The 20566-nt window shown below is 38.3% G+C and overlaps 1 protein-coding gene across 1 annotated transcript; it reads right to left on the bottom strand.

The window, feature by feature from the left end:
- Window positions 1–6542: 6542 nt before the first annotated feature.
- On the bottom strand, window positions 6543–6898 carry LOC131239704 (putative lipid-transfer protein DIR1). The gene has a single exon (XM_058237539.1). The coding sequence runs from the start codon at window positions 6881–6883 to the stop codon at window positions 6545–6547; it is 339 nt and encodes a 112-aa protein (XP_058093522.1). The 5' UTR covers window positions 6884–6898; the 3' UTR covers window positions 6543–6544.
- Between the last annotated feature and the right edge of the window lie 13668 nt (window positions 6899–20566).

Here is a 20566-nt window from a genome sequence, read left to right as displayed (position 1 = left end):
GTCAGCAATTCAACATTGCCAGAATCTCTGTGGGGTGATGCGATCAAAACTGCAGTTCATATATTAAACAGGGTTCCCAGCAAAGCAATAAGCAAAACTCCTTTTGAGTTGTGTAATGAGAGAAAACTAAGTCTCCGATATCTACATGTTTGGGGTTGTCCTGCCGGGGCCAAAATTTATAACCCGCATGAAAAGAAGTTCGATCCTAGAACTGTAAGTTGTTTCTTCATTGAATATCCAGAAAGATCAAAAAGCTATCGATTCTACTGTCCTTCCCACTCTATCAGGATTGTTGAGACTAGGAATGCCAAATTCATTGAGACTCAAAACAGTGGGAGCACGAGCATAAGAAATTTTGTATTTGAGGAATAAAGGACCGTGACTCCAGTCATAGTTAATCCAGATCACGTGGTATTAATGATGCAGTCGACTCTGTAGTCACTGCAGAACACCACGTAGAACCTCATATACAAACTACTGATGAGGAAAATCAAGATCAGACCCAACAAGCTGAACCATTAAGAAGATTTGAAAGAGAGAGAAGGCCTGTAAATCGAGACGATTATATCGTATACTTATAGGAACACGACTTTGACATAGGGGTGGAAAAGGATCCTGAATCCTTTACACAAGTCAAACAAAGTGCTGATCCTTCTCGTTGGTTTAATGCCATGAAAGATGAGTTGAAATCCATGCAGGACAATAAAATATGGGATCTTGTAGAGTTACCCATTGGAATAAGGCCGATTGGTTGTAAATGGATATTTAAAACCAAACGGGACTCCAAAGGTAATGTCGAACGATATAAAGTCAGACTTGTTGCTAAGGGTTTTAACCAACGTGAGGGCATTGACTTTAAGGAGACTTTCTTAACCAGTATCCAAGAAAGACTCATTCAGGATCATAATGGCTCTTGTAGCTCATATGGATTTAGAGTTACATCAGATGGATGTAAAGACTGCATTTCTCAATGGGGATTTAAATGAGAATGTGTACATGTTGCAGCCCGAAGGTTTTGTAGCTACTGGCGCAGAACATTTGGTTTGCAAACTTAAGAAGTCCATCTATGGGTTGAAACAGGCATCGCGGCAGTGGTACCTTAAGTTTCATGAAGTAATTTCTTCATATGGCTTTGTAGAAAACACTGCAGATGAATGCATCTACATTAAAACCAGTGGGAGTAAGTTCGTTATGATGATTTTGTATGTTGATGACATTCTGTTAGCTAGCAGTGATACCAGGATGTTGAGCGACACCAAGAAATTTTTATCTCAAAAGTTTGAAATGAAAAACCTTGGTGAAGCTTCTTACGTCATCGGCATTGAGATTCGCCGTGACAGAACACTTGGACTGCTCAGCTTGTCACAGAGGACCTATATTGCTAGGGTACTCGAAAGGTATGGCATGCAAAATTGTGCTTCAGGAAAGTCGCCCATTATGAAGGGCGACAAATTTGGTTTATTTCAGTGCCCAAAGAATGATTTAGAAAAGAATCGAATGAAAGAATTTCCGTACGCATCAGTAGTAGGGAGCATCATGTATGCTCAAGTCTGTACGTGACCGGACATTGCCTTTGTTACTGGAATGTTGGGAAGATATCTATCTAATCCAGGAATGCAACATTGGATGGCTGCAAAGAAAGTATTATGGTATCTTCAGAGAACAAAAGACTTCAGACTCACATACAGAAAGTCTAATCAGTTGGAGTTGATCGGATATTCAGATGCAGACTTCGCAGGCTGCGTCGATACTAAGAAGTCTACTTCAGGATACATCTTCATGATGGTGGGAGGAGTTGTGTCGTGGAAAAGCGTGAAACAATCTACCACAGCCTCATCCACTATGGAAGCTGAATTTATTGCTTGCCATGAGGCATCTAATCAGGCACTATGGTTACAGAGTTTCTTCTTAGGTTTGCGGGTACTGGAGCATATCCCGAAACCGTTGAGAATATTTTGCGATAATTCGGCTGCTATTTCCTTCTCTAGTAACAACAAGCATTCGTCAAGGTCGAGACATATCGACATCAAGCATCTTGTTATGAAGGAAAGGGTTCAGAATCATCAAGTGTCCGTGGAATTCATCGGCACTAAGCAGATGATTGCAGATCCGCTCACTAAAGGGCTCCCTATCACGCCATTTCAGGAGCATGTAACATCCATGGGAGTCATTGATCCCACAGATGTTTTCAGTTAGTGGGAGTTGAGCGTACTTTGATTTTCACAGACACTTAGAGATCTCGTTTTATACAGTTTGTTTGGATGATTTTGATATAAAGATTTATTTCTGCTTATTTATATATATGCGCAAATTTTGAATAAGTGGAACTACAGTTATGTCTCGTTGGAGACATGAAAAAGCTTCAGGACCTCTTAAGGATAGGCACATATTATCACACTAAAGTGTGTAATCCTTATACCACATTTCCTAGTTCGTGATCTATGTCGTTAAGATTGAAAGTATTTGTGATCGCGCTTAGACTCATTTCGCCTAAATTAAATGTTGTGATGACTACCGCGTTTCGATACTGACTGTTTTGATGGACCAGATTGAATAGCATTACTCATATTGTCCAACTGTTTTCATTGGTTAACCATTTAGATATTTTCTTAAAATATCAAAACTTGTTTACAAAATTATTATATATATGACTATCATTGACGTTGCTCAATGAGGCCCAAGTGGGAGAATATAAGAACTCTATTTAGTGGGCCTCACTGATCAACGGTCTGGATTGATATACAGTTGGACTGGATGATTGAGTAGACCAGTGGGCCCCACTTCAGGTGATGCGCTGCGCAGTCTATCTGCGCAGCTCTGCGTACTAGGGCTGGAATGCTATAGCTGTCTTACGCAGACAGCAGTTTGAGTTGAACTAGGATGCTACAACGTGGAGCATGGGAGAGAGAGTTGTGATGGGTTTCAAACTCCCTCTACACAGACTCTATAAAAGAGAGCTGGGTCCCCAATCCTACACCACAGCAAAATTCGAGTCCCATCTACTGATTTGCAGAAAGGGTGTGAAGGAGAGGAAGATCCTAAGCTCTAAAGGAATTCTGGTATTCTGGTGTTCTTATCCGGCTTCCATGGCGGCGTCTCAGCTAGGTAAGCTATCTGAACCCCTGATCACCATGTCCCATGCACAGACAGATCCGTGGGCCTATTCCGCATATAGATTAAGTCCCACATGTTTTTCATAAAAGTTTTCAATAAGTTACCTCATTAATCTACTTAATTATCATCCCACTGCTTTCCGCTGCCTAACGACTGCGTGTGACCAAATGAGTGGGCGGCTTGAGTAGACCCTCCATGATGTTTACGTGAAATCTACCCCAACCACCAGGTGCTCCACCCCATCCTAGGTCCCCAGCCCAAGCATTAGCCCCATCTCTAATTTAAATGGATCAAAAAATGGAAACAGTGCACTAGGCAATACTCACCCTTCAAACTATTTCCCTTGGTACGGTCCATTTGATTCATGGGTGGGTTGATTTTCAAGTCTGAGTCTTAGATTTTTGTATGGCATCTAATGATTGGAGTAGATGTCATAAATTTATCACGATGGGCCCTAGAAGAATTAAAGGTGGACATCTCTCCCGAATGCTTCCTTTGGTGTGGTACAGTAGAGTCACAAGTCAACTTTATTCATTGGCCTGGGCCTAACATTGGATTATGCATCAAATAATTGGATTGGATTTTACATACACATCATGTGGTAAGCCCTGTAAAAAAATTTAGGACGGTCGCTTAGCAAATCTTAAAAAACTCATCGCAATTTATATTAAAAAAATAAAAATAAAAATTCTATGAGATGCTAGCCCTTGATTTCTCAGGAGGCCCGCGGTGATGTGCTTGTGAGATCCTCTGTAACCTTTAAGTATGTAATCCTATGTTAGAGGTAATTGAGGGGAAAATATGCTGAATAGTGATTCAGATGGACTACACCAAAGGAAATGGGTGGAAGAGGGATGTCCACTTTTGATTTTTACAAAGCCCACCATGATGATTATATAAAATCCACTCCAACTATTAGATGTTGTACCAAAATTTAGACCTTGGGATTCAAAAATTGGGCCTATCCATGATTTAAATGAGCCACACCAAGAAAAATAGTTTGGATGATGAGTGTTGCCCTGTACATTCTTTCCAATTGGTGGTCTACCTGAATCACAGCTGGGGTTGATTTTTTTGTCTTGTGCCAAACATATGGTAATAAAACACTTAGTGGTCGGGTAGATTTCACATATATATCATGGTAGCACCTACCCAAGTGGCCAACTCATTTAGTGGCACCACCACAGCCCTCAAGAAATCTAATGGAAGTTACTGGGATGATAATTAGTTAGATTAACAGGTTTGACTTACCGAAAATGTTTTTGAAAAAAGGTATCCAAATGTAAATTTTATATTAATTAAGTGGTTTTTAAAAAAAATAAAATTCTGTTAAATTAATTATATCTATAATGATACATAATAAATTTTAAAACAGTTATCGATCACAAAGGTAAAATAGATCAAGGCCATCGAGTGGCCTCACTGTGAACTGTGTCATTAGCCAAAATCATTTTGATCAACTCATCAAACGAACCATTAACATAAGTTCAATTTGTACTTTTGGTTGTCTTTTTCATACAAGTTTCATGCACCAGATTACGGACCAGATAACGGTTGCCCCACCTAACAAGTGGCTCGGATAAACGAAAATGGCATGTGGAGCCATGGCCCACCTTTCAGCTGTCGGAAATTATAAACGATTTGGATTTCTATAATGCAGTGGGCCACGGCAATATACAGTCCGGGTAGTTCGGCTGAGGTTTTCTGCGATGCTGCCAAGGAATGCCAGCGGTGCTCGGGTGAGATGGATGGAGGGCTTAACAGCACAAGGTGTAAGAAAATCTGAACCGTTGGTCTAGTGGGACACAGCCATTATGTGATGGCCGAAAGTCAGGCTAGTCCACTCATTACATTTATGTTGAGCATGGAAATTAGTCCTAAGCATGTTTTTCTATCGTAAATGTTTGTCCCATCTTAGGCTCTAACTGGCTTAACCTTTTAGCTACGATATGTTCAGTGGGTTGCCGGGATGAATGGTCTCGATCTTGCACACCTATAAAAGGTTGCATGTCTATTATGAATTATGCTTCCAGGGCTTCTTTTGATTGACATGGATTGATGGAAGAGATAGCATAAATCCCAGACCCTGTATCTTTACGAATGAAGATAATATTTATTTTGTGAAATTTATTCTTTTCTTTGTGAGACGAACAACAAGAAATGTCGAATCAAAGGAAAATAATTTATTTTGGAGCAAAATATATGGACCTGCAATAGTACAGTTGGGGTGCAACTGTTGGTAGTTAACCCTTTATCAGGTGGGCCACACCATGTTAAGAGAAAGTCCCCTAAAATTCCCCAATCAGTTGATCCTAGCCATATCATTTGATCAATGCTGCCCAAATGTTTAATCGAAACAATGTAAATGTAATGGGGAAGTTGTTAGGTGATGCGGGACGTGGCACAAATACATTCCTATCATGGTTGGACCAAAAGAAGGTTTACCATAAATTGGTTATAACTTTTGATCCGAGTATGGTTACGGGGTGCCCAACCTATCAATCTTTATTATAATGGGCCATCTAAGGTTAACTGATTTATAAAGTGGGTCATTTTGTCCGTTTCATAAGAAAACGGGCGCTTTCAATTCAAAAACGAAATTTTAAAGAAAAGTTATTATTTTTAGTAATTCTAAATTTTATATATATATATATATATATATAAAATTTTTAGAGCTTTAGATTTTCTTTTTTTTTAAAAAAATTATAATAATAATTCTTAATTTTGCTAGGACTCTTATAGCAAAAGTTTTTTTTTTTTTTTTTTTTTGAAATTTTTATTTTTAGAAATTATGATTTAGAAGATTTTACTAAAAATAGGGTTTTTATTAGAGTTAAAATTTTACTATTTTGATAATTAAGAATTTGGGTTTAACTTTTTTTTTTTTTTTCCTTTGTTTATTAATGGTGTAACAGAGCACGTTAGACAATTATTAATTAACTTATTTTCGAATTTATTAAAATTTATTTCTAACTTATACACGTTAGACAATTATTAATTAACTTATTTTCGAATTTATTAAAATTTATTTTTCCTCGTTGATTCGAGGAGTCTCTATGAAGAGTCCAGAGAAACTTTTTGAATTCCAAGTAATTATCTCTTGAAGAAGACAGTGCTCAACCTTAGGAGTTGTTGATGACACAATCCATGATGAGGGCCATTAGATGAATGGTTCTAATCATAAAGAAAGTGGACCTGTATGAAAATTTTCCTCGGCCAAATTGTTCCGTTTAAAATTGTATGTATGGAACCCAGAGAGTGGGACTGGCAGGTGAACTCAGCGGAAACACGTGCCAACGTGGTAAATGAGATCAAGATATTCAAGCCGCTCATCAGATGGGGTCAACCATGCAGGTGAAAAAGCACACCAAAGTGCTAAATTGAGAGAGAGAGAGAGAGAGAGAGAGAGAGAGAGAGAGAGAGAGAGACCTTAGCATTGGGCTGGTGGGGTGAGGTTGCATTTGGAAGGCAGCTGCATGGCAAGCTCTGGTTTTATACCCAGCATTGGTAACACAGGCGACTCCTTATAGCCGCAAAGACATGTCAAGTCGGCCTTGGAAAGTGCGGTGCAGCAAGCCTCCGTTGGATCCGACGGCTCTGAACCGCTCACAGCTGGTCTGCATTCATCAAGATCATCCTCAGTCATCCCACACAAGCTGACTGCATGGGCCCCAACGAGTCCCACTGCAACCAACACCATAACCACCAGCGCAACCTTCCTCATCGTGATCATCTCCATTCTTAGCCTTTTAGATCCTCTCCTCGCCATGACACTGCACCTTACTTATATAGGCGATGATTGGATGAGATTACGTGATCCTCCATCCCTCCACCCGAGGATATTCACAGCATCCTTGAGCCACGTGTTTCCACAAGTGAGTCCCATGCCTCGGTGATCCCAGTCATTGATCTTGATATGAATAGCCGCAACTTAGATTGGTGGACTCATTGTAGATTGACTGTGTACCACTGCTGTGTTACTTCTTAGCCGTTCATTTGAAAAACTTCCATCTAATGGTCCGGATTATTATCCCATTAGAGTTACTTTTGGGAGACCTCAATCCATATATTGAGGCCCATCATATCAAACAGTCTAGATCATTGATCCGTGGGACCCACTTTACAAACTCAACACTGGAGGATTATCCTGGGGTATCCTCCGCTTGAAGGCCACAAAATTCCTAGCCATGCAAGATAGCCACGAATGTGCTGTCCGTGACTAAACATTGGCAGCATCCGAGGGTCACGGGAATTCGTGGGCCCACTAAAAGTAAGGACTCAAACGTAGTCATGTGTGGGCATAGGAACAATGAGCTGGATATTGGTTTATTTACTGAGTGCGTGGTATTTTTGCGGATTTGAAAGTAATTGGGATATTCAAAGGGAGTGCACCATGCACCAAACAGGACATTCAGCACCGTTGTCAAGTTGGTGGAGCGTCATCTATCGTACACGCGTCATCTAAGTGGGCCCACTATAGTGGGCTGGCACGAACAGAAAAAGAGAAGGTAGGTATGAAGAAGGTAAAGCCAAGATCCATGATCAGATGGGTACGAAAGAGGGCTGAGCCAAGAAAGTTGGCCAATGTCTTTAAAATGAAAATAAGATCCTCACTCTCCTACTCTCGTGTGAGTGTATGCGCGCGCATAGATGCATAAAAATATAAAAATATGATATGTATGTACGTAGATATATATTTATTTACGAAATGATTTTTTATTTTTTATTTTTTTATTTTTAATCGTGAAGCTAATTTACATAAATGAATAAATAAATGTTTGGAAAAATAAAAAGATTTTAAGAAAATAAAGTCACTATTCAACTATTGTCTTTTCATGTTGTAATGGGAATCTATGAAAAAAATGTAATCTTCACGTGATATGTGCAATTATCCATAAACAATAATGAAGGACAGGCCGAATCAACGGCACAACTGTCTGCAACCCAAGACTCCGAACCTGAAAGGGACCCAAGAAGGGAAGAATATAATCATACCTGATATCAAATAATACAATCTCTAGAATATGCAACCAAGGAAAAGCTGACACCCCTGGATATATGTCCTTGATGGCTCAACGAAAGTGGTGAAGGAATATGTCATGTGTCACTTGATACAAGTGTATACCTTTAGATCCGAGCTATGGTACACGACTTAAAATAAGTGTACATAAATTTATTCATTAAATAATTGTTTTTAGATATTTAAATGCAATCTAAGTTCTCATTATACATTCATTCATATCACTATATGATATTTGTTATTACTTATCATATCACATTCTCAAATGTACCGTAAAACACCAAAATCAACCATGTCCATCCATTTGGGACTTCTATTTAATTATAATATTAATTATCATCTTTAACAAATCTTAAATGTAAATCATGAATGTTGGGAGACCGTGGAAGCACACAGAGATGAATCAAGTGGAGTAATCCAATCGCTCCAAGCAAGCACAAAGGGAACACTCAAAATTTAACATAGAAAAACTCTTTTAAGAGAAAAAAAAAAAAAAAACCGTGGCACAAAGTGACAAATATCATTATGAAAGAAGAAAATTACAAAAGTAGAAAGATTACCTGATCCAAATAATTTTTAATCAACCCAAGCTACACCCTTGAAACCCTAGAATGAATTAGAAAGCCCTTGAATACCTCCTAATCCCAATTACACCTCAATATATAGCCTTTGGAAGAATCACAATCGAAATAGGAAACAAATCCCGCGCGTAAAATCGCAACTCTGCGAAAATTTGTGTGGATCTGTTCCATGTCATTAAACATATTCAAATTGAATCTCCTTCAATTGCATGACATGAAAATCAGTCTCCTTTGAAAAGACATGAAAATCAAATCTCTTTCGATTGCATCGAGCCATCTTTGATGTCATATAACTAATCTTCGATATCATCAAACCAATTGGGATTGAGCACTGTTTGATGACATCGAATGATGCTCGATGACATCCGAATGGTCCATCGATATAATCAACAGACCCTGTTTCTGAATGATTTATGACTTTTAAAAAAATAATAATCTCCACAATGTCTTCAATCATTAAAATATAGCTTCTTATCCTTTTATCTTATCTTTGTCTTGCATCATAGCTCTACCATCGCTTCTCGTGCATACTCCGTCCTCCTTTTATGGCTTCGCCAAGCCCATAGAAGTTGCATAGAACTTGAACTTCTTTGCAGGAACCACCTTGGTGAGCATGTCTGCTGGATTCACGCTCTTGTGAATCTTCTCCATAGTCACGCCTCCTTCCTCAATCACCTATTGGATAAAATGGTGATAAACATCAATATGTTTGGTATGAGAATGATAAATAAAGTTATCGCTAAATTGATAGCGCTTTCGCTATCACAATTAACCCGCATGGCCTCCTGCTCTAGTCCCGACTGATTTATCATGCCTCTCAACTAAACACCTTAAATGCTTCTGTCACTGTTATATACTCTACTTCTATTGTGGAAAGAGGCATCACAAACTGAAGCTTTGACATCCAACTGATTGCTCCATGCGCTAGCACAAATGAGTAACCCGAAGTCGACTTTTCAGAATCCATACTGCCAGCATAGTCTGAATCCACATACCCTACCAACTTTGCAACTGTCTTTTCAAAAGTTAAGACAGTCTTTTGTACCTCAAATGTATTAAAGTAGTTATTTCACCACTATCTAATGTTGCTTTAGTATGAATCGGTCGACCGCTGGTGAAACTCTGGTATGATCAACGATCAAAACCAGAGATTGGTTGGAGCGAGGAAAATGAGAAGGATTATGATGATATGGATTAAGATATCAGTCGTCAGAAGGAAGATTATGATTATTTAATCTTTTCTTTTTACGCTCTCATTTATTAAATGCCATATTAAAATAAGCATATTTACATCTCTTATATGCCTCTTCCATCTCCCAAGAATACTTCGTAGGTGGGATACCCGACCAGAATTTAGTTATATAATACTTCTTAAAATCTGTGATAGCTTTGGCCAAAGAGAAAATAGCTAAAGCAGTTCGACCAGATGTTGTAGGTAGAGCACGGCGAGGTATTACAAGATGTCCATGTTCAGAAAACTCAAAGGAATTATAAGCGCAGGGATTGAAGCAATAGTTGAAATCATCTTAGTTGGATTTACCTTTGTGGTCTTCTGACACTTTGGTTCATGTTAAACTACATCAACATTTTTTATTAAAGAAAAAGAAGGATCAACTATCTTTATTAATATTAGAGATATGAAAAGGCCGAGTTAAGAGTCTTAGGGGGGGGGGGGTGTGAATAGGACTATGCCAAATTAAAAAATTAATTGCGGAATTAAACAGATATAAATAAAGAAGCACTAAACAATCCCACAAAGCAAAAATGAATAACAACCTCAAATGTACAAGTATTGAGAGGTTGATACAAATGTTGTTCTAAGGACAACCTTACACCAAAAACCAATGGCTTATGGTAGGACAACCTGATTTCTAGAAAGGTCTGTGTATCAAAATCTCAAACTAATACAGATGAATAAAGAATAAAAATAGCAAAGAAAATTAACTAAGTTATTGCAGCATTCCCACACTTGTATGAAAAGGATTACAACATTCTCTATAAAAGCTTAAAAAGAAATAACAACATTCAAACAAAGCCACAATCAATCATCCACCACAAGATCAGAAATTATAGTGGTTCGCTTGTGTGTACACCAACCATTTAGAAAAATAGCTACACAACTACTCCACTCCCAATATCCTCACACAGTGGATATTGGCATTCACTATGAAATAGGTTTTTTAAGGTTCACCTAAAACCTTCACAATTGTGTCTTTCAAGTGGGCTTACACAATTTAAAAACCCAACACTCTGAGTTTTCTAGGTCACCTCAGACAAACCAAAAAGAAAGAGAGATTTTTCCTAGCACAACATCAAAAATCATAAAAGAAATTTACAGAAATGTAAATATACTTATCTGGATATTCTCCTTTAATAAAGCCCAGTAGAACCAATTCGAAGTAGATGTTCAACGTAAATGTTCAATGCCCACACTCACTTATGAAAAGGTTCTAAGTTCTAAATGATTTTTAGATTAAATCACCTTGGGTTTGCTTGACTTGATTTTGATTCCGAGAAAGGGGAAAACTTAAATCCCTTCTTCAAATAGGATTGGAATACATAACTTAAAATCAAATGCAAAAAAGGTAAATTAAAGAGAATATTAAATGAGCACTAAATAGCTTAAGAATATCACAAACTTACCTTTCAGACAAGTGTCTTGATTTTGCTTGAATTCAATAAAAAAAACTCTGAAAATCGTGCTCTATTTATAAGTGCAGAAACTGTTCACTCGACTAGCTCAGAGGTCAGCTCGATTGGTCGAAGGACCAACAAGAATTCAAAAATTCGGGTGTGATAAGATAAGACTGTTCCACGACTGGTCGAGTGGCCTGCACAACCGGTCGAGTCCTGCTCTTGACTGGTCAAGTGGGACCCAATTTGGTTGCTGGACTTTGAGTCGATCACTGTTCACTAGACTAGTCGAGCAGTCTCTAGGACCGGTCGAGCAATCTCCAGGATTGGTCAAGAGTCCAACAAAAAATTCTGAAAATTATTAACAAATCTTAGATAGGTCGAGGAAATTCTTGGACTGATCGAACTAGTGTTAGGACTAGTCGAACATAGGCTAAGACTAGTCGAGAAAAAATCTATAAAATTATATAATGACCCAATTTAAGTATGTAATCAATATAACCTAACCTATGGTTAATCTAGGGTCATTCATACCTTATAAGTAATATTTGAACATTGAATCATTATTCACTTCGGTAGATAGTTGATCTTGAAGCTTGACATCTTGACATACTTTGAAGCTTTGAACTTGAAGTACTTTAAAGCTTGTATTTCACCTTGAGCTTTGAGTAAAGCACATTGTCCTGACATAGTTGAAGTTTGAAAGCTTTATTTATCACATGATGTTGTACTTGAATCTTTTATTCTTGCACTTGAAGTTCTTGATGTAAAGACCTTTGTTCTTGTACTTGATTTGCTTGATCTTGAATATGAAGATGAGTTACAAAAGATACAGATTCCAAGATGTTTTAACACTACAAAATTTGACAATCATAGGAGTTAGATAGAATAACATTTGCAATATCCCCCTTTGTCAAATTCGTGACAAAACAAAATTAATAAAAATATCATACATGCACAACAAAGAATCATGCACCAGTTACAGCTTGGTCAAAGAATCATGCACCAGTTACAAACTAGTCAAATCAATACTCCCCCTTAATACCTTACTGCATAGAATTCAAGAGGAGAAAAATTGCTACCTATCACTTAACCACATTCTCTACATTCTCTACAGTTCCACATTCATTCTCCACATTATGAAATAGGCATGTCAGAATAAATTCTTCCCCTTTTTTGTCACAATATGACAAAGGAAAGAAAATATAAATGATGAAAACACAAGAGCAATGAGAGAAGTAAGGTTAAGATAACATAATAACAAGATAACCATTAAAAACATGTCTAATCTCAAGAAGAAGTTCAAGTATTAAAAGTTATTACAAATTAGATACTCAAAACTAATCCGAACCAGAAGAAGGAGTAGGATAGTAGGATCAATTTGATGAAGTCCCTTGTTAATGCGCCTAAGATATTTGCACATATATTTAATTTGCATTTCTTGGAACACAAGCATACCTTCAACCTTCTCCTCAAGTGAGCGCAAATGCGCATCATAATCAGATGACTAATAATCAGGATCACTAACAGAATCGGATTCAATTTCATCAAAGAGGTCATCCATGTTGACATCATCTGGAGGCAAATCACCTTCCTCTTCATTTGCTTCTATAGCTCCACTAACACCCACATTAACTTGGCCTGGGGCCAACTTCGAATTCATCTTGTTAATGTTAGAGTTGTTGAAGGGTAGATGATGAATATGAGCTTCTCCAACAGGCATAACCACTAAACTATGAGTAGCTAAAACAGTCATAAGATAAGCAAAGGGTATGTCACTGTGACCTGGGTGGAGACAGAACTGAATCATGATATAACAAATGAGAGAAGGAAGATACGCAGGGACTCCAGAAATGATAGAATGAAGAATACGAACCATGAATGTAGTAAGCTCAGTTTTATTACCAGATCGAGGATAGACATTTGAAATGAAAATCCTATGAAGAATTCTATATATGGGTAACATAAACTTAAAAGCGAGCACATTCCCAGTAATCCAATCCGCATCCATATTACGTAAATCTCTAGTGAGCATTTGCTTCTCAGTTTCAGAAGGTTTTGTTACAAGAGAACTAATGGGAATACTATCATCATTGACAGGTATATTCATTAACCCAGAAATAAGATGATGGTCCACATCAATTGAACATTCTCTAGTCATAATTTTAAATGTCAGATTCTCAGAAGAGAAGTCGCTAATGCAAGCATACATAGCCTGCGCAATAGAACGGTATGTCGGTCCACCCCAATGTAATATGTTATCCCATCCTACAGACTGAAGGAGAGGAACAACATCAAATGGTACCAAATAATCAGGATTAACAGTCCGTTCAACTATCACATTGCGTAAGCGAATATCCTGTACAAACTCGGGATCTTCCTCGGGTGACCGAAGACAGCGCATCGTGATAAGAGCCGAACGAGAAGAAGAGGGATCACAAGATCTTTTCTTCTTGGTTCTACTCTCCATTGCAATAAAGAAATCAATGAATAAAGAGATTATAAAAGAGGCAAGAAGGGTTTCTAGTAGATCAATTTTTTTAATAGAAAACCCTCAAAACAATCATAAAGCATGAAATAAATCATACAAATAAAGAAAAGGAAGTGCAAAAGACTTGAATGTAGAAGAAAATAAAAAATAATGCACTAACCATGGAGGAATCGAAGATGGGTTCGACCGGTCGTTGTAGGGCTCATTAGAGAAAAAGACCCAAATGAAAAAAAGTGATTTTCCCTAAATAAATGGTCAAACCCGAGATTCACGACTAGTCAAGTACATACTCGACTGGTCGACCCACGACTGGTCGAGTTTGTACTTGACTGGTCGTGTAGCACTGAAAATTTATAATTTTACATAAAATTTTAATTTTATAAACTCAAAATAATAAATATATACATTATGATACAGAAAGGCACAAATCATCAGCTCATATGCACATACCAAGATCAAATTTCAGGTTTGCAAACTTGTTTTTGTCGATCGGTCGGAATATATTCTAATGAAATTATCTTGTCTTTCACCAGTTCATGAATATAATGATATCTAATGTTAATATGCTTGGTTCGTGAATGCTGAATTGAATTTTTAGAGATATTAATTGCGCTTGAATTATCACAATATAAAACCATAGACTCTTGCGCAATTTCGTAATCACTTAGCATTCTTTTCATCCACACAAGCTGAGTGCAAGCATTACCCCAAGCAATATATTTAGCCTCAGCTGTGGAGAGCAATACGGAACTTTATTTCTTACTTAGCCAAGAAACTAAACAGTTCCCAACATAGAAACAACCACCACTGGTCGATTTACGATCATCAATGTTGCCAACCCAATTAGCATCCGTGTAACCAGCTAATTGCACACTAGTATTATGTGGATACCAGAGATCAAGATTAGCTGAACTAGCGACATATCGCAAAATACGCTTAACAACAATCAGGTGTTATTCTTTAGGGTCAGATTGATATCTAGCACAAATTCCTACGCTAAATGCAATATTAGGTCGGCTCGCAGTTAAATAAAGTAAACTACCTATCGTACTGCGATACAACTTAGGATTCAAACTCTTACCTGTTGAATCTTTAGAGAGTTTTAGAGTAGTACTCATTGGAGTATCAAAATTTTTTTCACTCTCAAATCTATACTTTTTAACTAAGTTCAGAGCATATTTGGTTTGAGAGATAAAGAAACCATCTAGGAGCTGTTTAACTTACAACCCTAAGAAATACTTTAGTTCTCCAACCATGCTCATTTCAAATTTAGACTTCATGAGATCTGTAAACTCAGCAGTCATATTATCAAAGGTAGATCTATAGATAATGTCATCAATATAAATTTGTACCATTAGTATGTGATCATTATGTTTCTTTACAAACAATGTCTTATCAACACTTCTCATTATAAAGTTATGACTTAGTAAAAACTTAGTCAACTTTTCGTACCATACCCTGGGAGCTTATTTCAAACCGTAGAGTGCCTTTTTCAGACGGTATACATGATTAGCATGCTTAGGGTCTTCAAAACCCGTTGGTTGTTCAACATACACTTCTTCATACAAGTCGCCGTTTAAGAACACACTCTTTACATCCATTTGGTATATTTTGAATTTTCTAAAGCATGCAATGGATATAAATAGTCTGATTGATTCAAGACGAGCTACTGGGGCAAAGGTCTCATCATAATCAATCCCTTCTATTTGAGTGTACCCTTGTACAACCAGCCTAGCCTTGTTTCTAATAATATGAGTAGGATCACCTACCTAAATTGCATTGGATGAATGAAACCAACTTAGACACGACCCAAACCCAATCGAAGCTCTCTCTCTTTCTCTATCTTGTTCTCTCTTCTCTCATTTTTTTCTTAACTCATCTTCTTCTTTATTTCTTTTTTATTTAAATGGACAAAGAAGTACTGGGGTAGGAGAAGAATCGGTTCTTTTAAAGTTTTTATGGTGACGCGAAATGAGTAAAGGGAGTTAGATTCCTTCGGTTCTGGACCAACATTGCATAATTTTTTATATGTTGATTTAGATTAACCGGACCCATAGAATGAATGGTTTAAATCGGTTGAGGTCTCATTACGATGGAGGGTAGAGAAGTAGTGGTGGGTCTGAGGCCGCCTCTTATGAAATGAAGAAGAAGGAGATGGGGAGAGAAAATTGGGGTGCAGCTTCGGGCGGTGACATGCCTTCGAACGTAACTACGGTAGTGTATACACACACACACATTATGATAAATCCACTCTGTCCATATCAACTTTGCATGTCTGTGTACTTAGGACATGAGGCTAGAAATGAGGCTAATCTAAAACTCAGGTGGGCCACACAAAAAAGAACGGTGAGATTTAGTTACCACCGTTAAAAAAAATCAGGTCGTTACATCCATTACGTGTATCCATAACGTTCTTGCATTGATTCTTAGATGCATGCTTTAGATCACTTTATGCACACCCTGGGCCTGGGTCCTTGGAAATCTCCCTAAATGGTTTTTCGGTATATTTGTTGCCAAATGTCCACATTAGTGGAAGCCTACTCGCGGAGTAGATACAAGCCTTACCCATGCCTACCTACGGTAGAAGCCTTGTCAGGTACAAATGTGGGTTGACAAATATCCAATCCAAGTAAGTGGATGATTATCCCACTTGACATGTTTTCTATAACATCTCTACATGCATACCCATTGGGGTGTACACAAACCGAGTTAACTCGGTTAGCTCGCTCGACTCGACTTGAAAAGGCTCGATTCAACTCGGTTCGAAGATGATTTTTTGAGCTCGAAAAAATTTCGAACCAAGTTCGAGCTTGCTCAAGCTTGACTCCACTCAAATCGAACTAGTTTGGTGACTCGATTACTTTGATATTGATGTTGCTCACCAAGTGTTTGATGAAATGACTCAATGAAGTGTCCGCTAGTGGAAAGGAAGGTATGTATTTGAAACAAATATCATTTTTTCTTGATTTCAATGTTTCATACAAGGTGTTTGATGAAATACTTGTAAACAACTGCTACTATTTTACATATAGTGAAAAATTGAAAGTGTACAACATGTGTTTGTGAAATGCCACAGAGGCTCGATTTTGGCTTGAACTGGCCCGAGCTGCTGACCAAACGGAGCCGAGCTAGCTAGTCAGGCTTGAAGGCCGAGCTGGCCAATCAGGCTCGAAGACCAAGCCGAGCCGAGTTAGAGCTGGGGTCAGTTAGTGGCCGAGCCGAGTTGAGCTGAGGCCAGCTTGACTCAGTTCGACTCGGTGTACACCCCTAATACTCATGCTTGTACACATATAGTTTATTGTTTTGTACTATCTTATCTTGTGTTGTGTATAAAGCATAATGAGTTCACGCACTAGCTTATCCAGCTAATGTTGTAGATTGACAACTGTACGGAGGTGAACGAGACAGAAAATCCAAACCAAATACCAAATAATGAGGTTAGCTAGATTGGCGAATGAAACATAGGACTAATGGCCATATCTGGCAAAAGATGAACTTGATGCATTGGATGGATGATTTGTTTATGTAATTAACTGATAGGAGAATTAGTTTCCATTCTTTATAAATACTAATGTTTAGATTTAATTTAAAACATTTTAAATCATGATTTTGTTGAATAGTATTTGACATTATATTTGAATAAGTCTCAAATGGGTGGACATAGTTAAAGTTCAAATTTTAATTTATGTGATTGTGATTGTGATGGGATTGGAGATGAAAATTCATATAGTTATGTGAATGTATGAATGTTAATACAGTAAGAACTTAGAATACATCGAAGTATGCCTCGAAACAAATGCATGATTAGTGGAATTATATACATTTAGTATACGAGTCATGGACTGTAACTCGGGTTTGAGGGTGCACACTGTATATTCGAATTGTGGGGTGTGACATGCATCCACTCGTTGGGTTGGTCTGTGCATGCCCTTAAACCTCATATTCCAATCTTAAAACTCAGATTGGTCAAAGTGGGTCCCAGATTGGTCAAAGCAGGTCCCATTGAATCAATTTACCTAGCCTAATTTCAATAAAATGGGCCATTCTGGCTAGGCTTAAGCTTGATGAATTTTAAGTGGTCAACCATAGGGGAATGGTTCATGGATTGGGTTTGGACTGGAATTCTTCGCCTGTTTAATAAGCTTTTCAGGGTCTCGTTTAGTTGACCCTAACCTGGTCCATTGCCACCGACTCTAGATGCAACCACAACCATCCCAACATATGTAGATGTCAATTCTAATGATTTCTTTTTCTTCTTTGATCTTCCCAAGAAGCCTTTAGGCTGATAGTTTCGAAATTGTTCACCTCCTGTTATTGAAGACATTTATGGCAGAATCCATATATAATGGGTAGGAATCCATGACCCAAAAATACAAAATCTTAAGCACAGACCTAGACAGTGCAGAGAGGTATTGCGAGAGGGATGTCAAGTTCCATCACTACCATATGACTTATAGTGTGAATCTCATTTTGGAGAAGAGTGTTCCTACATACATCTTCTTACGCCAGTAAAAGAGCCCTAACTCTCTTCCAGCAATGTGAGACGCATCCAGCAAGATCTGACAACCGATCCTCCATCTTTCGTCGCCCTTGGTTCAAGGGAATCGCTTTGAGAAGCCATTTCCCAACCAACTATAACTCAGAAGTATTATACGCCCATGCTTCAGAAAATGCAAAATAACAATGACTCCTTTATTGCTTTATTATCATAACAACATGACTAACAAAGGCTCAATGTCGACATCAACTTGCAATAAACTCCAACAAAGAACCAAATGTAAAAAACACTACATCTTCGGAAGTTTTAAAAACTAACAATAACTTCACTTCCTTCTTCCCCTGCAAAAGAGAAAAAGCACAAAATGAATAACATATCTTATCTTGGCATTTCCTTCATTTAAAGTATAGTCTAAAACCCCGATGTGCCGCATCATGCAGATCAATTTCTTTTATGAACGATATGGCCCGAGATGGCCGATATGGTTCGTGATGACTGATATAGTACACCAAAACCAACATATTTGCAGATACAGGTGACAATGTTTACAAAGATCTAAAGTCATATATTTTGGTGCGCTGGGGAATCCCCATCCACGTTTGGCTGGCAAACACCATCAAGATTACTATAGCAATGGTCAGGGTTGTCCATATATACCATAAGGTGGGCCACTTCAATACAAAAAGAAGGACGGCTTGGAACAAATTGCCAACGGTCAACATTAAAAATGCTTGTTTGGTTTGCCTGATTAGTGGACCACACTAATTTTTGCAAATTGTCATCTGGTAGGAGGGGACCACATCATGCATTGCTGGAATGTTTTGGAACTTGTCAGGTTATCAGTTGCTTTCCAACGTGCAGGTAGAGAGGATGCATGTGAGGCTAACAAAGCTCCACATGCAGCCACTGCGGCATGGACTTCACGGATGCGGATTGCACACTGACAGTACTGACAGTACTGCCAGTAGTGATTTCGCTATTGGACAGTGCCCTGTTGTCCCTGTTTGTTTGATCCACGCCGTTCATTCATTTTTCCAGCTCATTTTAGGGAAATTAGACGGAACCAAATCTCAAGTGGACCACACCACAGGAACAGTGTGATTGAATGCCCACTAGTAAAAACTTCTTGGGGGGGCCACGAAAAGCTTTGGATCAAAGTGATATTCGTTTTTGTCCTTCATCTAGCCATGTGTGATCCAATCAACAGGTAGGAAGGCAAATAAACATTATAGGTGAGCCCTAGAAAGTTTTTAACGGTAGGTGTTCAATTTCTACTGTTTTCCTGTGTTGTGGTCCGGCTGATATTTGGATCTATCTCATTTTTGGATTGACGCCGTAAAATAAAGATCCAAAATAGATGAACGGGGTGGATAATATTCCATCATTCTGAGGCTCACGGAACACTGTCACTGTCCGTATGCAATACGCCTCCGGAATTTACAAGTGGCCTTTGCAGTACATCTCAAGAGGCAAAAAGCTGGGCTTCACGTGGAAGATATCCTTGTAAAAAAAAAATCAGGTTGGCCCACTCATCAGTGGTGCAGTACATGCGCGTCGAATGTAGACCATAGACAGGGTTATAAAGCAGGGAAACTGATTGGTTACTCCCCTGCCACCTGCCAATGGGAGGTGGTCCGTGCTCTGTGGGCCCCACCAGGACGTATATGTTTCATCCATGCCGTCCATCCATTTTTATAGTTCATTTTAAGGTATGTGACCAAAAATGAGGTATATAACAATCTCAAGTGGCCCGTGTTACAGGAAACATTGTTTAAAGGACGTCAACCATTAAAAACTTTTCAGGGCCCATAAAAGTTTTGGATCAAGCTGATCTTTGTTTTTTCCCTTCATCTAGGCTTGTATGAACTAATCAACAGATTGGATGTCAAATAAACAGTAGAGTGGGCCTTAGGAGGATTTTAATGGTGGATATCTAATTACTATTGTTTTCCTGTGGTGTGGTCCAACTGAGATTTACATCCCTCTCTTTTTTGGTATTATTTCGTAAAATGATACGTAGAAATGAATGAACCGCATGGATGAAACACATACATCATGATGGCACCCATAGAGCACTGACCACCAGCCACCGGGCTGGTGGCAGGGGGAGTAGCCAATCCATTTCCATAAAGCAGATCTGATGTGCGGATGAACCTGAGTTTTGTCAGGTTATCTTAATGGTAGAGGGACTTGAAGTGCTTGTTCTATACACGGTCTGTAAAACACCA

The sequence above is a fragment of the Magnolia sinica genome, chromosome 3 (assembly GCF_029962835.1).
Source record: "Magnolia sinica isolate HGM2019 chromosome 3, MsV1, whole genome shotgun sequence".
NCBI classification, from domain to species: domain Eukaryota; kingdom Viridiplantae; phylum Streptophyta; class Magnoliopsida; order Magnoliales; family Magnoliaceae; genus Magnolia; species Magnolia sinica.
Note: the sequence above shows the minus strand (reverse complement) of the source record. Positions and strands in the feature narration are given on the sequence as shown.